Source organism: Mustela nivalis, assembly GCF_964662115.1.
Source record: "Mustela nivalis genome assembly, chromosome: 15".
Taxonomy (NCBI): domain Eukaryota; kingdom Metazoa; phylum Chordata; class Mammalia; order Carnivora; family Mustelidae; genus Mustela; species Mustela nivalis.
Genome location: NC_139034.1, coordinates 33,968,525 through 33,986,349, shown reverse-complemented (window position 1 = coordinate 33,986,349; position 17,825 = coordinate 33,968,525). Strand labels below are relative to the sequence as shown.

At 37.3% G+C, this 17,825-nt stretch overlaps 1 protein-coding gene across 1 annotated transcript in view; it reads left to right on the top strand.

Annotated features, from left to right (window-relative positions):
- Positions 1-17,401, top strand: part of GPALPP1 (GPALPP motifs containing 1) — a 39,738-nt gene extending 22,337 nt beyond the window's left edge. The window contains exons 5-9 of the mRNA XM_082700646.1: positions 58-189; positions 610-774; positions 5,906-6,004; positions 13,127-13,345; positions 14,092-17,401. Coding sequence (XP_082556772.1) covers positions 58-189; positions 610-774; positions 5,906-6,004; positions 13,127-13,345 — 615 coding nt within the window. The 3' untranslated portion in view covers positions 14,092-17,401. The remainder of the gene's footprint in view (positions 1-57; positions 190-609; positions 775-5,905; positions 6,005-13,126; positions 13,346-14,091) is intronic.
- Positions 17,402-17,825: the final 424 nt, after the last annotated feature.

The following is a 17,825-nucleotide window of genomic DNA, read 5'->3' as shown; positions in this document are numbered from 1 at the left end:
ATTTTCTATAACCTGTAGCTCTGTTCCTGGGTTAAAGGTAATGTCTTATTTCAAAAGGAAACAGATAGCAGTGAAGATGAGGACATTGTTGGACCAATGCCTGCCAAAGGACCAGTTAACTATAGCGTCACAACAGAGTTTGAAAAAAGGGCCCAGCGAATGAAAGAGAAACTGACCAAAGGAGACAATGTAAGTTTTAAAGAGACTGTACTCTGAAAGATAGACTAAGTGAATTAAAAATCTAAATTTTAAAAATAGACATGAAAGAAAATATAGGCACGTATGTATATAAGGAAAATTTAGGAGCAAGGTAACCCAGAAGCTGGTAAAGGAAAAGACTGGCAAATTTGCCTATCTAAAAAGTTCTGTATGGCAAAAGGTAAAAAAATCCAAAAAATGATAAATTAGATGAAGGTATTTATAACATATATGACAAAGTATCAATTTATATTAAATTCTTTCTCTTAAAGTATATTTTTTAACCTTAAAGCCTCAATTAAAAAACATGGCCATTTATAGAGAATTTTACACACACACACACACACATTCTGTCTAGGCTACCTTTTTTTTTTTTTTTTTTTTTTTTTTGACTATTTACTTCTCTTAAAGGATTCATCTAAACCAATGACAAGAGAGTCATGGATGACTGAGCTTCCTCCAGAAATGAAAGACTTTGGTCTGGGGCCCAGAACTTTTAAGAGAAGGGCCGATGACAAATCTGGAGATCGATCAGTCTGGACAGACACTCCAGCAGACAGGGAGAAGAAAGCCAAGGTGAGAGTGTTTGTTTGTTCATGTATTTCTGCCCACGTTCACTCTATTTTGCAAGGATATAAGGCACAATAGTCTCAGGGTACTATTTTTAAAATTATGATTCCAAAAGGAAAATACAGAGTTCTCCCTGAAAGAAAATAAGGAAAGTGACAGCAGTTGCGTACTGTGTCCCAGTGAACTGTCTCATTTACATCTCAAGAAAACTCAGAGATAAGACTTCTCGACTTAATTTCATAGAGAAGAAACCAACTTTTATGAGGTCGACTTTTCTGGAATTAGAGGGCTGGTAAGTAATGAACAATGCTTCTATTCTAGACCTTCCTGTAAAAGGAGAGGAGGTAACAAAAGAGATGTGGAAGTGAGCGGCCCACTTGGAATGGCTAATGTTGGAGTGCCTTTCTACTCTTTTGTAACTGGTCTTTTACAAAAATAATCTATTGGAATTTTTGTAATTTAGCCTTTAAGATTGTTTCAAAAAAGACATTCCCTTGTTTACATGGATTTATTCATGCCTACGTTTAGTTGTGCTTTTCTCTGTCCTTCTGTTCCTCATTATAGGCAAATAGATTAGCATATAGGCAGATATGCAAGGACTGTTCTTCAGAGGACACTATGACAGAAAATGGAGCAAAAGGAAATTAAGCAACACAGTGATTTTAGGTCCTGAGATTGAGTTCTTTAGATCCTTTCCTTTTCAGTACTGAAAGTGTTTTTCTGAGTTTTACAGTGAACTCATAAAGAGGTTATTAAAACTCCTTAAATTTTATGCTGTATGATGTTAAGCATATAGTACAGCAGACCTGTATTTATGGCATGAACTATATAGTATCAGTGTCAGAGAGCTGTTCATTTTTTAGGTAGTCCCAGTAGTTTATTTTTTATTTTGTTTCCCATGCCTCAGGAGACATATCGAGATGATGCTGCTAAGACTGATGTCAAAGAAGTTACTGCTTGTGTTCTCTTCTAAGATTTTTATGGTTTCAGGTCTCACAGTTAGGTCTTGAATCCTCTTTGAATTTATTTTTGTGTGTGGTGTAAAAAAGTAGTCCAATTTCATTCTTTTGCATGTTGCTGTCCGGTTTTCCCAACACCATTTGTTGAAGAAACATTCTTTTTCCTGGTAGATATTCTTTCCTGCTTTGTTGAAGATTAATTGACCATATACTTGTAGGTTCTTTGCTTCTGGGCTCTCTATTCTGTTCCGTTGATCTGTATGTCTTTTTGTGCCAGTACCATACTGTTTTGATGATCACAGCTTTGTAATAGATCTTGAAGTGCAAAATTGTGATGCCACCAGCTTCTTCTATTTTAAGATTGCTTTGGCTATTTGGGGTCTTTTGTGTTTGCGTGCAGATGTGAGAACTGCTGGTTCTAGCTCTGTGAAAAATGCTCTTGGTGTTTTGATAGGGGTAGCATTAAATACGTAAATTGCTTTGAGTAGTAGTATGGACATTTTAACTACTTGTTCTTCCAGTCTGTGAGCCTGAAATGTCTTTCCATTTCTTTGTGTCATCTTGAATTTCTTTCATCAGTGTTTTATAGTTTCCAGAGTACAGTTCTTTCACCTCTTTAGTTAGGTTTATTACTAGGTAATAGGGGTACATTTTTAAATGGGATTGATTCCTTAATTTTTCTTTCTCTTACTTTGTTATGTTGTATACCAATGCAACAGATTCCCATACATTGATATTGTTCTGTGTGACTTTACTGAATTCATTTATCAGTTTAATAGTGTTTGGTGGAGGGGGAGTCTTTTGGGTTTTCTGTATAGAGTATCATGTCATAGGAAATAGTGAAAGCTTCACTTCTTCCTTGATGACTTTGGTCCCTTTTCTTTCTTTTTATTGTCTGGTTGCTGTGGCTGTGACTTCCAGTACTATGTTAAATAAAAGTGGTGAGAGTGGACATCCCTGTGGTATTCCTGACCTTAGAGGAAAAGCTCTCTTTTTCCCCATTTAGGATGATCTTGGCTGTGGTTTTTTCATAAATGGCCTTTATTATGTTGAGGTTATGTTCCTTCTAAACCTACCCTGTTGAGGACTTTTATCATGAATGGATGTTGTACTTTGTCAGATGCTTTTTCCACATCTGTTGAAATGATCATATGGTTCTTACCCTTTCTTTTATTAATGTGATGCCTCACATTGATTGATCTGCAAATATTGAACCACCCATGCAACCCAGGAATAAATCCCACTTGATCATAGTGAATGATTCTTTTAATGTAATGTTGGATTTGGTTTGCTAGCATTTCATTGGGAATTTCTGCATGTGTGTTCACCAGGAATTCTGGCCTGTCCTTCATTCTCTCTCTCTCTCTCTGTTTCTCTCTTTTATTTATTTATTTAGTTAGTTATTTTAATTTTAAGTAGACATTCTGTGAATTCATGACCCTGAGATCAAGACCTGAGCTGAGAACAACAGTCAGATACTTAACTGACTGAGCCACCCTGGTGCCCCGTAGTTCTCTTTTTTTAGTGCAATCTTTATCTGGTTTTAGTATCAGGGTAATGCTGGCCTCAGAATGAATTTGGAAGTTTTCTATTTCTTGAGAATAGATTTTAACTCTTCTTTAAATGTTTGTTAGAATTCTCTGTGAAGCCATCTATCTGGTCTTGAACTTTTGTTATCAGTCTATTAACTTTTCTTTTTCTTCCTGTTTCAGTTTTAGTAATTTAAATATTTCTAGGAATTTATTCATTTCTTCTGGATTGTCCAATTTGTTGGCATATAGTTTTCATAATATTCTCTTATGACTGTTTATATTTCTGGGGTGTTGGTTGTTATTTTTCCTCTCTCATAATTTTATTTATTTGGGCCCTTTCTCTTTTCTTTTTGATAGGTGTGGCTAGAGGATTATTAATTTTATTTTATTTATTTATCTTTATTTTAAGAATCAGCTCCTGGTTTCATTTATCTGTCCTGCTATTTTTTATTTTCTGTCATTTTTTTCTGCTGTAATCGTTACTGTCTCTGCTGGCTTTAGGCTTGCTTCATTTTCCATTCTTTTTCTAGCTTCTTTGGGTATAGGATTAGATTTGTGATTTTTCTTGCTTCTTGAGATAGACCTGTATTGCTAGATACTTTCTTATGAGGACTGCTTTGGCTGCATTCCAGAGATTTTGGACCATTGTGTTTTCATTTTCATTTGTTTCCATGTATTTTTTATTTCTTCTACTCATTTTTCTTTTTTAATATTTGAGTTCCCAGCATAATCTCCACTAGGTGGAGATTAAGCTAAGTGGAGACTAAGCTACTAAATTCTCACATTCACTTAGCCAAGGTGGCCTAAAAGAAGTAAGATTGCTCTTTAGAAAGAAATGGAAGTGTTCACTATAAATTGACAGACATCTGTTATGCCCTCGCCTCCCAGTCTTGACTAGCTCTATTAACTCTTTTTCTTTTTTTAAAGATTTTATTTATTTATTTATTTATTTGACGGGCAGAGATCACAAGGAGGCAGAGAGGCAAGCGGAGAGAGAGAGAGGGAAGCAGGCTCCCTGCTGAGCAGAGAACTCAATCCCAGGACCCCGAGATCATGACCTGAGCCAGAGACAGCGGCTTAACCCACTGAGCCACCCAGGCGCCCTAGATCTATTAACTCTTAATATTAAATGGTCAGGTTTTATCTCTGTCTTACCATAACATCATTTCTTCCTTAATATTTATAAATGAAAGCATCTGTTTTCTAGGAAAATATTTTATGAGAAAGTAAGAGCTGAGCTAGTCCTGTTTTTAACAGTGCTTTATTAAATACAGCATTGTTCTGTACAATTATTTTTAAGATTTTATTTCTTTGTCAGAGAGAGAACACGCAACCAGGAGTGGCAAACAGAGCAGGCAGAGGAAGAAGCAGGCTCCCTCCTGAGCAAGGCACCTGATGCGGGACTTGTTCCCAGGATTCTGGGATCATGACCTGAATGGAAGACAGGGGCTTAACTGACTGAGCCACCCAGGTGTCCCTATAGAATTTTTTTTTAAGTAGGTTCCATGCCCAACTTAGGGCTTGAAATCACAACCCTGAGATTGAGAGTCACATGCTCTACCAACTGAGCCAGCCACGTGCCCGTTTTGTACATTATTAAGATAAAAATTTTAGATGACATCCTTGGTTTTCTTAAGCAGATAACAACAGTTTACAAATATGCTTTGAGATTTGTTGGAAATTTATATCAGCACTTCATCTTGTATATGCAATGTTGTTTTGTTTTGTTTAAGATTTATTTATTTATTTGACAGACAGAAATCACAAGGAGGCAGAGAGGCAGGCAGAGAGAGAGGAGGAAGCAGGCTCCCCACTGAGCAGAGAGCCCGATGCGGGACTCAATCCCAGGACCCTGGGATCATGACCTGAGCCGAAGGCAGAGGCTTTAACCCACTGAGCCACCCAGGCTTCCCTGCAGTGTTGTTAATGTTGTGTTTTTGTTTTTGTTTTTGTTTTTTTTTAAGTTCAAATTCCAGTTGTTCACTGTTGGTATATTCTGTATATTGACCTTGTATCCTGCAGCTTTGCTATAGTGTACTTGCTTATTAGTTCCAGGAGTATTTTTGTAGATGCTTTGGAATTTTCTATATAAACAATCATGTCATCTATGAATAAAGATAGTTTTATTTCTTTTCCAAACTTTTAAACCTTTTCTCTTTATTTGTCCCCTCAAGTGATTTTACTAGTTTTAAAAACAGATAATGCAGAATTTCTTTCTCTTTTTTTCTAATTTTATTTTTAAGTAATCTCTGTACCCAATATGGGGCTCGAACTTATAACCCCGAGATCAAGAGTCGTATGCTCTACCAACTGAGACAGCCAGCCACCCCTGTAGGATTTTTTAAAGCCTCATTTTCTCTCCTACATCTCATCATTGTTTGTCAGACTCCTTTGTGAGTTTGATAAATAATTGGCTTCTTCCAATTAGTTGATTGGATAGGTTTCTTCCTTGTTTTCAAGAAAATCATCGAGTAGAACACCAACTGATTCCTTATCAACTATATGTATATGTATATTCCTAGTAGGAAAAGATTCAACAATCTTAGTTTAGTCTCTTAGTACTCAATCTGAGTAAAAATAATATTTCTTTTTTAGTTTTTCTTAACTATATGGTTCAGTAATGTGTTGCCTGTGTTCATTTTTCAGGAAACACAAGAAGCAAGGAAATCATTTAATAAGAAGGATGAAGAACATACATTGTCAGGAAGGGAAAAGAGATTGGCTGAGCAGGTATCCTCATACAATGTAAGTAAGAATAAAATATATAAGCTTTTTTTCTTTTTTTTAACAGAGTGGTCATAAGTTTCATTGTTTTTTAAATATTTATTTATTTATTTGAAAGAGAGCGAGCATGCGTGAGTGGGGGAAGGGGTGGAGAGAGAGGGAGAGAGAGAATTCCAAGCAGACCCCGCGCTGAGCGCCGAGCCTGACTTGTGGATTGATCCCAAGACCCTGAGATCACAACATGAGCCAAAACCAAGAGTCAGACTGACTGTGCCACCCAGGCGCCCCTAAGCTTTTATTTTTTTTTTCTATCCTTCAATGTTCTTCTCATATTTTTTCTCTTTCTTGTTTTTCTTTCTTTTCTATGTCTTCCTTTTTAGCTTGGTCTTTTTCTGTACAACTGCCCTGAGAAATATTCCAATCTATTGTGTTACATGTCTTTATGTAAAATCCTATTTATAGGATTTTTTTAATGTATGTGTATAATATTTTCAGTTTGTATTTTACTTAAGTCTTATGTTAGAAATTTAATTTGTAGAGATTAGAAACAGATGATCAGAAGCAAGAGCCCCTGCCCTGCAGCCACTCCCCACCCCACCAGGGGGCCTGCACCATCCAGCCATGGTCAGTCCCACCATGTTCTGTGATGTCACCCTGAACAGGGAGCCCTTGGGCCGCCTCACCTTGGAGCTGTTTCAGACCAGGTTCCAAACACAGCAGAGAACTTCCGTGCTCTGAGCTCTGGGGAGAAAGGATTCGGTGATAAAGTGCCGGCTTTCACAGGATCATTCTGGCAGTTCTGTGCCAGGCTGGGGATTTCCCCCCCGTACTGGCACTGGTGGCCTGTCCATACAGGAAGAGAAATTCGCTGGCGAGAATTTCGTCCTGAAGCACACAGGTCCTGGCATCTTGTCCAAAGGCTGCACCCCACACAAACGCTTGCCAGGTTTTCATCGGAACCACCCACACAGAGTGGTTGGGCAGCAGGCAGTGGTCTCGGGCGAGGTGAGAGGGCAGGAATACTGTGCACGCCATGGGGCTGTTTGGGACCAGAAACGGCAAGACTAGCAAGATCACTATTGCTGACTGTAGACGCACCTAAAAAATTTGACTTGTATTTTACCTTAGCTGGCAGACCATTCCTTCCGTAGCCCAGGAAAGCAACCTCCACCCCCATCTGCTCGAAGTACCGGTAATCTTTGTGCTCTTGCTGCAGTGCTAATGGATTCCATATTTTCCTTGGCCCCCTTCCAAATCCAGCCGGTTGCAGAGTTAAGTTTATGATTGTGGCGTGAAAACTAAACAACAACAAAAGAAAGCAAGAGCCCTACTAACTCCTAGAGATCCTCAGTTCATATTTCAAATTATAAGCCGATTTGGAATGTTTGATGTGAAGATTTAAATATGGAAGAAAAATGGTTTTTAAGATATAGTTCAATCAAAAAAAAAAGATACAGTCCAATCTAAATTTATAAACTAAACAGTGTTCAGTTAACATTTTGTTATTTCATTATATTCTCTTACTTTAAAAACAAAACAAAAACTTTTGAGTGGTCCAGCTAAATGTAAATCACCAGACCCTTTGGGCCCTACAGTGTTCAGGTATCTAAGGAAAATTACCTCTGTTCCCAGCGTATTAATTAATGAAAAGTTTCCCAAACATTAAAAATATAGTTAGCGTGATTAATTGGACCCGTGTAGACCAGTATACAAACAGTGAAGCATACATGAAACATTTTTTTTTAAACTGACCAAAACTCAACCCACAATGGAGCATTTATGAAAACTGACCAGCTTAAGAGTCAAATCTCAATAAAACTGGAAGAATTACTGTCATTAAAACCATGTTCTCTGACCACAAAGAATTTAAGTTAAAATTTGGAATAATTTAAAAGCCTTGTACAACTTAAAATTAGAAAAATTCAGAATTTAAATTTTGCATGAAGGACAACATGATAATGAAAGTTAGAAAATACGTAGACATGAATAACACAAAAATACTACATATCAAAAATGTGGGCAGTGCACTATCAGGTGGTACTTAGAGGCAAAATTATAGCTCTCATGAGTTCTGTTAGAAAAGACTAACTAAAAATCAATGAGCTGGGCCTCTTTCCAAATAGGCATTTCCAGTAGTAAACATACATCTACCCCCAGAACCTATAGTTTTACCCTTGGGCATCTATCTACTTAAGGCAAATGAAAACCTATTCACACAAAGACTTGAATATGCTTTATTGTTAATGTCCTCAAAAAAACTTCTAGAAGAAACTCTGGATTCCTGGTTAGCTCAGTCGGTTAAGCGTCGGCCTTCAGCTCAAGTCATGATCCCAGGGTCGGAGTCCCACATCGAGCTTCTCCCGCTGCCTGCTGCTCCCCCTGCTTGTGGTCTCTCTCTCTCTCACTTTCTGAGAAATAAAATCTTGAAAAAGAAAAAGAAACTCTACCTATGAAACTAATAATACACTATATGTAAACTAACTGAATTTAAACTAAAAAGAAGATTTGCACATTGAAAAAAGACTTCTATAAGAACGTTCATAGAAGCTTTGTTCATATAAGCAACTATCTATGGACAGCTCAGATGTTCATCAGGAAGAGAAAGAAAAACTGAATGCAGTGAAATACTACTTAGCAATAAAAAGAAACAAATCACAGATAGATGGAACAACATGGATGAGTCTCGAAGTCATTACACTGAGTACAAGGAAATATGTACAAGGAAGTACATACTGCACCATTCCATTTAAGTGATGCTCTACATTAAGCAGAATGAGTCTGTGGTTGAAAAAAAGCAGAATACTGGTTGTAGGAGTTGAGTGTGGGCGTTGACTAGGAAGAGGCAAAGTGTTCAGTGATAGAAATGTTCCAGATTTTGATTGAGCCCCAAGCTGGGTTCGGTGCTGGGCATAGAGTCTGCTTAAGATTCTCTCTCTGCCCTTCCTCCCAGCTCCCCTCACATTCTCTCTCTCTAAAATAAAATAAAATAAAATAAATTTTAAAAATATATGAAAAAGATTATAGTTATAATCTTATGCTGAAATTTTATTCACAAGATTTACTTTTCAAAATAGTAATAGTCTTAAGACCACCCTCTAACTCTTGGTTTGGATAAATCGAACACTCTTTTAAAGTATTACCATGAAGACAAAAACAAAAAACAAAAAACTAGCCTCTTAGCGTGAATTTTCAAAAGCAGTTAAAAAATGATCTCATTCAAAATAAATTGCACTGGCTTTTAGAAAATGTTATAAAACACACATTTTGTTAAATGAGTAAATTTGGCAAATCAGCAATTTGGTCATTTAGCAAATTACTCTGTACGTGAATGGTCCTCAGGGTGATTTTTAGTGAATGGACTGTTTCTGGTTGTTTCCATAATTTTTTTTTATAGCTCCAGCATTGGTTTGGTCCTGGGGATCTCAAGGTACAAATTACGCTGAAACAGTGTCCCTGAAGCTGCAGACAAAACAGCTCATTTATCATAAAGAATTTGAGCACTTGAATCGTTTGAATTGATTGTAGTAATCCAGTGGTTTAACGTAGTCCTCTCTTTACTGGTGTTTAATTTAATAATAGAGGGCATTGGTAAATTGAAGCCCGCCATCTTTGTTCCTCCGTTATTGTTTGATTTTGTTACCTTTTGTGCAGTTTCCCGTTTTGTTTTGTTTTGTTTTGTTTTTTAAAGAGAGGGATGGGGGAGCAGAGGGAGAGGAAGAGCGAGTTGACGTGGGGCTTGATCTCAAGACCCTGAGATTGTGACCTGAGCTGAAATCAAGAGTTGGACACTTAACCAACTGAGCCAGCCAGGCACCCCATCCTTTTGTGCAGTTTTGATCATCGGTATCAATCCCGTTCTTCAAGTGGCTCAAGGTGAAATAGGGCCTCTATAGCATCATTCTTTCTCACATCACCACACATCTCTTTCAAACCTTGTTCTCTGTTTTCTCCAGCACCTTCTTATACTTCAGGCCTACCCCCTGCCAGCTCTTGATAGCCTGTCTACCTTCAGCTTTACTACCCCACTAATGAGGTTTTTTCTCATTCATGAGGGAGGGAGGGGAAAATGTGGAGAAATCTAAAAGATTAAGGTTTTCTAGTATGGCTTTCTTACATTTGTATATATATATATTGTATATATATATATATGATATATATATATATGATACATTATAGTTATATATATATTATATATATATATATGATACATTATAGTTCCTCATCCTACAATTAACCCTGCTCTTCATGTCCTTTGTCTTGCTTTCTCTCTCCTCTGATTTTTAAAAGCACGGGTTTCTGAGACTCAGAGTTGGCAATTTAGATTCACGAAATCTAACAGCGGGGCTCAGGAATCTGTATTTCTTTTCAGTCAGGAGTGGAGACCAGCAGTCTTCAGGTGTTTTTGCTTGGTATCCCCTAAAAGAAACCTTTATCCTTAACAACTAAAAATTTTTATTGTAAGTTTCAGTAATTACAAAAAATGTATAGTATAGGGTATTACTCTGTTCAGTGTTTCAGATGGAATCCAAGTGACATAGCAATTCAGGATCAGTTATTAGCCATTAAAATATATACCTGAAAAAGCACTTTCTTAACATTTGACAGTTTTATTTCATCCTTTTTTCTCCTTGAATTCATAATTTTCTCTTCTGCCACAGAATTTTTTCATAATAGAAGTCTCTTACACTTGAAAATCTTTTATGATAATATTGACAAGTATCTCTCCCTCTCCCTTTGCCCCTCCCCACCTCACATGCACACTCTTTTAAAATAAACAAGTCTTAAAAAAAAAAAAAAGTGGAAAGCACTTGACTTGCAAATCAATTTGTTTCTAAAAGATTTTACGAAGATTTATGAAATGAGTGAGAGGGGTTAGGAAAATTTGAGAGTGGTAATTCAAATAAATACTAAACTAACATAATATCTTTTTTTTTTTAAGATTTTTTTTTTTTTTTAATTGCCAGAAAGCGAGCACGGGGGAGAGAGAAAGCGAGAGTGCAAGCAGGGGGAGCAGCAGGCAGAGGAAGAAACAGGCGCATTGCTGAGCAAAAAGCCTGATGTGGGACTTGATCCCAGGACCTTGGGATTGTGACTTGAGTCAAAGACAGACACTCAACTGACTGAGTCACCCCGGTGCCCCAACATAACATCTTTTGTACATTCTGCTAAAACCTACAGTTCCAGATTGAACTCATTCAGTTGATGGGGAATAACTACCACATGACCTAATTGGCAAAGTCGGTTCTGGTTGCTAAATCAGCCAATTAAGAGTCGTTTTCTGGGGACGCCTGGGTGGCTCAGTTGGTTAAGCAGCTGCCTTCAGCTCAGGTCATCATCCCAGCGTCATGGGATCGAGTCCCACATCGGGCTCCTTGCTCCGCAGGGAGCCTGCTTCTCCCTCTGACTCTGCCTGTGCTCACTCTCGCTCGCTCTCTCTCTGACAGATAAATAAATAAAATCTTTTTAAAAAAAAAAAGACTCACTTTCTGTCAGAAAATCTTACTTCATTTTTTCATTCAAATAGACGTGTTAATGATTATCCCAGTGACACTTCAGAACTCTGAAGCAGATGGGTGGGCAGGATAGTTTTTCTCTTGGATCAAATAGGGTGCTGCCATTTTCACCGTTTCTTACCAGTGTTATGTTGCTTTCACTGCCTTTACTTCTTTGCTCTCAAACACATTCTTTAACAGAGTAGGGCCTGGAAGAGATGTCATTGCTAAGCAAAAATTGCCCTTTCTTCCACTGCCCTTCTATTCAGTCTGTTTGAGCACAGAACATTCAAACAAAAACCAAAACACCAATTTCTGAGAGACACCACACACTTAAGAGAAATATGTTTAAGACACAGAACAGGGCGCCTCAGTGGCTCAGTTTGGTTAAGCATATGACTTGATTTCCACTCAGGTCATGATCTCTGGGTTGTGAGATCAAGCCTCACTTTGGGCTCCCCAGTAAGTGGGGAGTCTGCTTGAGATTCTCTCCCTCTGCTCAGGCTCTCTCTCTCTCTCTCTCTCTCTCTCTTTCTCTCTCTCTCCCTATCTCTCTCTCTGTCAGGTAATCTTTTTTAGAAAAAGATCCTCTCCTTCTGCCCCCGCCAACTCCTACTCTCTAAATAAATAAAAGTCTTAAAACACACACACACACACACACACACACACAGAAGAACCAAAGCCTTCCTGAGTTTATAGTACCTCAGTTAGAGGAAGTATTTCACATTTTTTGTTTGAAACCTTGGAGACTTGCTCTCCTAGGCAGTATTCTTACAGTAAGATTCTGAGAGGCCTCTCTTTTGTGAAGTAGCCAAGGGCTCTAATAAAAGGGGAGAGATCAAGCTAGCAAGATGCCTTATGGAGCAAGTCAATTTTAAGTGAGGGTACATGAAGAAGTTGAGCTTTGTGGGTAGATAACCTTAAAATTATCCATGTCTTTGTACCACACGAATTCCACTCTCTGTAGCCCGCAGGCCCACATCTGCCCCCCACTGAAACTAATGGCCTTTGCTCAGAACTCATCCTACTAGGTATATTTGAAACCGTGAGCACCTGTCCCAACTAAGAAGAAAGAGAATGAGCGATGTAAGAGAAAGAACAGTAAACTGAAAGGAACAAAAATCTCTTAGCTTATGGAATATGCCAGTAGATCCTGAGCGGGCCTTGAATTTTGTCACTCCTGTGCCATTATTTTTTGGGTTTGCCCTTGTTTCTGCGTTGGCCTGGCCACACCCTTTGCTTCCTGTGCACCTATTCAGGCGGCAGACCAGCACATCCATGACTCTTTACCCAGGCTCCTCAGTGACGATGTAATTGCTCTTCCGTCCTCACCATGCTCTTGGCTTGGACTCTAATTATGACACACCACATGTGGTTATTTCAAAATGTATTTCCTCTCTGTCTTGGTTTTTTTTTTTTTATTACTATTATGTAATGGTAGTTAGTAGATATCTTCATTATGGTTGAATTGAATTTGCCTCCGCTACATATTTTCTTCATGGATCCTGTCTTGGATTTGGCAAAACCTGACAGGGTCTATAAAAAGCCCTCCTTAATTTCATCATTACTGCTTAGTCATTTTGCTTCATGATCCTATTCTGTCCACAATCTAGACAAGGATTTTCATTTCTACTCTCTTGCTCTCCCCCAGGAATCAAAAAGATCAGAATCTCTTATGGACATTCATCATAAAAAATTAAAGAATAAAGCTGCTGAAGAAAAAAATAAGCCCCAAGAAAGAATACCATTTGACCGTGATAAAGATCTCAAGGTTAATCGGTTTGATGAAGCTCAGAAAAAAGCTCTGATAAAGAAATCTAGAGAACTAAACACCAGATTTTCACATGGCAAAGGCAGTATGTTTTTATAAGTAAGTATGAGAGGTCTCTTTTCAAACTGATAAATTTGAACTTTTCTAAATACTCTGTTATCCAGAAATAGTTGTGTGTAAAATCTATTTCCTTTTATAATAAAGTAGATTATAAACATGAAAATCTTTTTTGATAAGTCGATCATGATTTTTTGAATATTCAGCCTTGTGGGATTAAAAAATGTAGTTTACTTTGAAAAATAGCTTTGTCTTCAGGCATTGCTATTAAAGACACTGAAGTTAAAGTTTATAAGAAATGGCCAAAGAATGAGTGATTTGAAGCTTGGTTAAATATGCATGCTTTTTTAAAGAACGAAGAAAGGAGATGCATGTATAATCTCTGTGTTAAACAAGATCACAGTTAGAAAACATTCTTTGCTTTGAAAGCTTCTCTGTGAGTTAAGCTTAAGTTCAAAATCATTATATCCTTCATCCACAGCCCAGTCTGACAAGGGTTCGTAAAGGTGAGTAAGGAATTATGTAAAAGCTGAGGTTGCTTCTTAAAATCTTGAGCATTTTTAAATGTATGAAACCTGTATCAATATTAAAGTGTGGCTTTGAAAGAAAATACAGGGGCGCCTGGCTGGCTCAGTCAGTGGAGCATGTGACTCTTATTCGCAAGGTTGTTGTGAGTTCGAGCCTCACGGCGTGTAGAGATTACTTAAAAATAAAATCTAAAAAAATAAAGGAAAATACAGTTAAAGTTAGAAATATTTTCCAACTTACTGAACTTTCTTATTCTTCAGGGGGATTTCTCTGTGCAGTGAAGAAAAGTTGAAGAATACGCTTTTATCTGTCTGTCCACCTTTATCCCTTTGTTTTGAGTTTCTTGAGATTAGAGATGACTTCAGTTTTAAAAACCATACAAACTTACCTTGTGTGTATATCCTGTAAGTTCTATGGAAACCTAGTCAGTATTTCTTATGTGGAATAGAATTTTGTGTGTCTTCGGCTTCTGAGGAAGTGTGGGCTTTTCTTCAAATAATTATTTTGAGGCTCTCCCATCCGAGCCCTAATTTTTGTGGTGTCTCACAAGTATCCTGTAAGATCTTGGTCAGGACTACCCACCAAATCCCCACCAAAGCTTAGACCTCCTCATCAAATGTTACTCACCTGCCCCTGGAGTAAATGTGCCGGGTCCTTGCAGTAAATCCATGAATTTGAAATTGTTTGGGTTTTCCCTCTAAACTGTGAATACACATTTACAAATAGAGGGCTCAGAGGTTTCATCTGTTTTGTTCACATTTGCTTGTTTGGGCGATCAGGGTTTTTTATTTGTTTGGGCTTTTGTTTTTCTATTTTGGTTGGTTCTATTTGGTTTTTGTTTTTAAGTCAGCAAGAAGGGCCTCTGCATTATCTCATGTGCTAAGGAAAAACTATATTGATTTTTCCAATATTAATAAGTATTTCTGGGGGAGGCAATCTGAGGGACAAAATATGCCCTTAAGCATTAGCAGTGTGAAGTCTAAGCCTTGGTCTCCATGGTCTCAGTCAAAGCTTTCTAATTAAGTCTTTAAACTTTGCTTTGCGATGATCTTATTTTACCCTTTTATAGATTTTAGCTAATTTATTATAAACTGATCTTTTTTATCAGTCATGAATAGTCTCTTAAAAAAATCAAGCTCCTAATCCCTGAATACAGAAATATAAATGGACACATTAATCATAACCACCCTAATGAGAGTATGTAAGTTTGTAATGCTTGAGGTACCATCTGTCGGGATGTTAAATAGAATATTCTAAATGGTTAAATCCTAAATTCAAATTCTCTAAGTTTTGTTTTCTTACGGAGCCATTCTAATTGTTCACTAGTTCTGTGGTCTATTCTTGATAAAGCATGAAGGGTTTTGTTTTTTGTTTTTTATGGGGAAAAACACAAAATGAGAGACGAGGTGGGAAGTGTGAGGTTTCAGTGGAAAAACATTCTGATTCCTTGTTCATTTAGGCTTTATGACAATTGAGTGACCTCTTCAGATTATGGCACAAATTATTCTTTGCTTTTATGATATCAGCCTAAACAGTAGCCTAATCAAGGAGTGTAGCTACTAAAACGATGAATTATTCTCCCAAGCAAACCGAGAAAGCCTCTTGTCTCAGAACTTGAACAGAACTACCGTTTGCCTAAGATCTCATTTTTAGTGAGTAATATTTTCTGAACCCAAAACTTTGTATAAAAGCATCCATTGCTCTTATTTAATTTTGTTACAATTTTTCGCCAATGAAAGGAAGAAATGTTTTCTAATTCCTTATCCTTGTATGAATTCCTAACATATATTTTTGGGAAATTTGGTATTTTTTAAAGTAAAAATGTCACCTTTGGTTACTTATTTTTCTTTGTTTTCTTCATCTTAAAGAGATAGGATATTTCCATATCACCTATTTACTGTTTTTCCCCTCACCTTGAAGCATCTTTGTCCTCAGCAAAAGGGAGAAAACCTCTTTTTTCGGCCTAATGCTTTCCATGAGTTACCACCTTATTGCTTCTTGTCACCCCAGGACAGTTTTAATCAAATGTAAGGCCAGACGGGAGGTTTTTATGCCCCTCCCCCAACAGGGACTATGCCCAATATAACAGTATTGATAATAGAATAGAGTTGCTATTTACACAGAATGGAAAGGTGCTCATGTCAGCCCCTCCCCTCTTCCAAAGTGGTGAAAAGCCTACTTAAATCAAGTCTCCATCCATCTGGCAGAAAATTGGCTTTGCTGACATCTTCTAATAAGAACTTTTTAATTTCCTATACTTCTTGGCTAAGTTTTCTAGAACTGCATCCTCCTTTGAAACTTCAAAATGAAGAAGAAAAAAGAACAACACTCAGTTCAAAGGGTGAAGCAGATACTTTAACTTTCTTTTCCATTGAAGGTGACATCTAAGTTCATTGTACCTGAAAGTACATGATTTTTGTCCACCTCTGTAAATCGTCATCTCAGATTGAGTTACTTCCACAAGTAACCACATTACTGATAAATAAATGGTGACTTTAGCAAGTGAGAGAATTGGGAATGGGGACAGAAAGTGAGAGATGATGGCTTCACCCATTCATTATCAGGTAAATTAAAGCCTTTTTATATTGGGCAAAATATTGTAAATTAAGTCCTGCTCTTTAAAAAAAAAAAAAGCCATGGTCTTACTAAAAGTTTTTAATTGTCTTCGGATATAGCAACCATTCGACATTTAATTTATCTCTTAAACTTTTAGTATTTCTCTGACTTAATGACTTATTTAAAAGTGAGGTTGAGAGGGACACCTGGGTGTGGCTCAGTCGGTTGAGTGTCTCCCTTCAGCTTGGGTCATGGTCCCGGGGTCCTGGGATCAAGCCCCGCATCAGGCTCCCTGCTCAGCGGGAGGCCTGCTTCTCCCTCTCCTACTCCCCCTGCTTGTGTTCCCTCTCTCGCTGTCTCTCTGTCAAGGAAATAAATAAAATCTTTAAAAAAAAAAGAAGTGAGTTTGAGATTGACATGGTACCAAAACTTATATGCTCCAGAATAGATTAGTAGTTATTCTATAAATTATTTGGTCCCCAAACATGATGGCACTTTTTATTTCTTATATAGGGTGGATAATGTTAATATTATTACTCAAACGTATGATCATGGGAGATGAATTGTTAAACTGTCTACAAGAGTTCTGTCATGTCTCTTTTGTACTTCTTCCATGCTAATGATAAGCATTGTCAGAAAAAGCAATTCTCTGTTGAGTTATGTAGCTCAGAGGAAGAATTAATGTGGGGGGAACTGGTTAGAAATAGTGCCTGTGTAACATCAGTGCCAGCTCTTCTCTTTCATGATACTAATTTATTTTACTTTGACTTTTGATGCCATCGTGAGATTTAAGTCTGCAGTTACAGAAGTCATGCATTTCCTATTATAGGAGAGTTGGGGGTTTTTGCAGCTTAAAAAATTGTTCAACTGTGACTCTAGTTTGTAAAATACTATAAAGAGCTATACACTGCCCCTTTGAATCTCTTCATTTTGAACTCTACAGGAAAAGACTTTTTAGAAAAGAGTTCTTGGTGTATAATTTTTTACGTATAAATAAAGTTTCATCTCTGAGAAGTTGTGGACTTTTATTTGTGTTCTCTTAATATAATTAACTTGTCTGAAGCCAGCAATACTAGCAAAAAAAATATTCCACAAAAATATATTCTGGCCAATCAGATCATTTTAGGAAGAAACCTCACTTGCCACGTTTTCATTATCCCGGTCTAACTACAAATATTAACTGTTTCTTTAGACATGCAAGACAAATTGGAAATGCTCTTAAGAGCATCATGACCCAAGAGGGGATAGAGCTGGCTTATAACCAAGATTCCATTGTTCTGTGAATCATAAGACTTTAGAACAGTTGGTGGGTGTTTTCAGGGGTGTTTGATGATCACCTTTTCTTTTTCCTTTCTCTACTTCCCAGATTCTTTCAGAAAGCATGTGTTCTTTTTTAATTTGAGGTGGGGAGGCTAATCCCCCTTTTTATAACATTCTG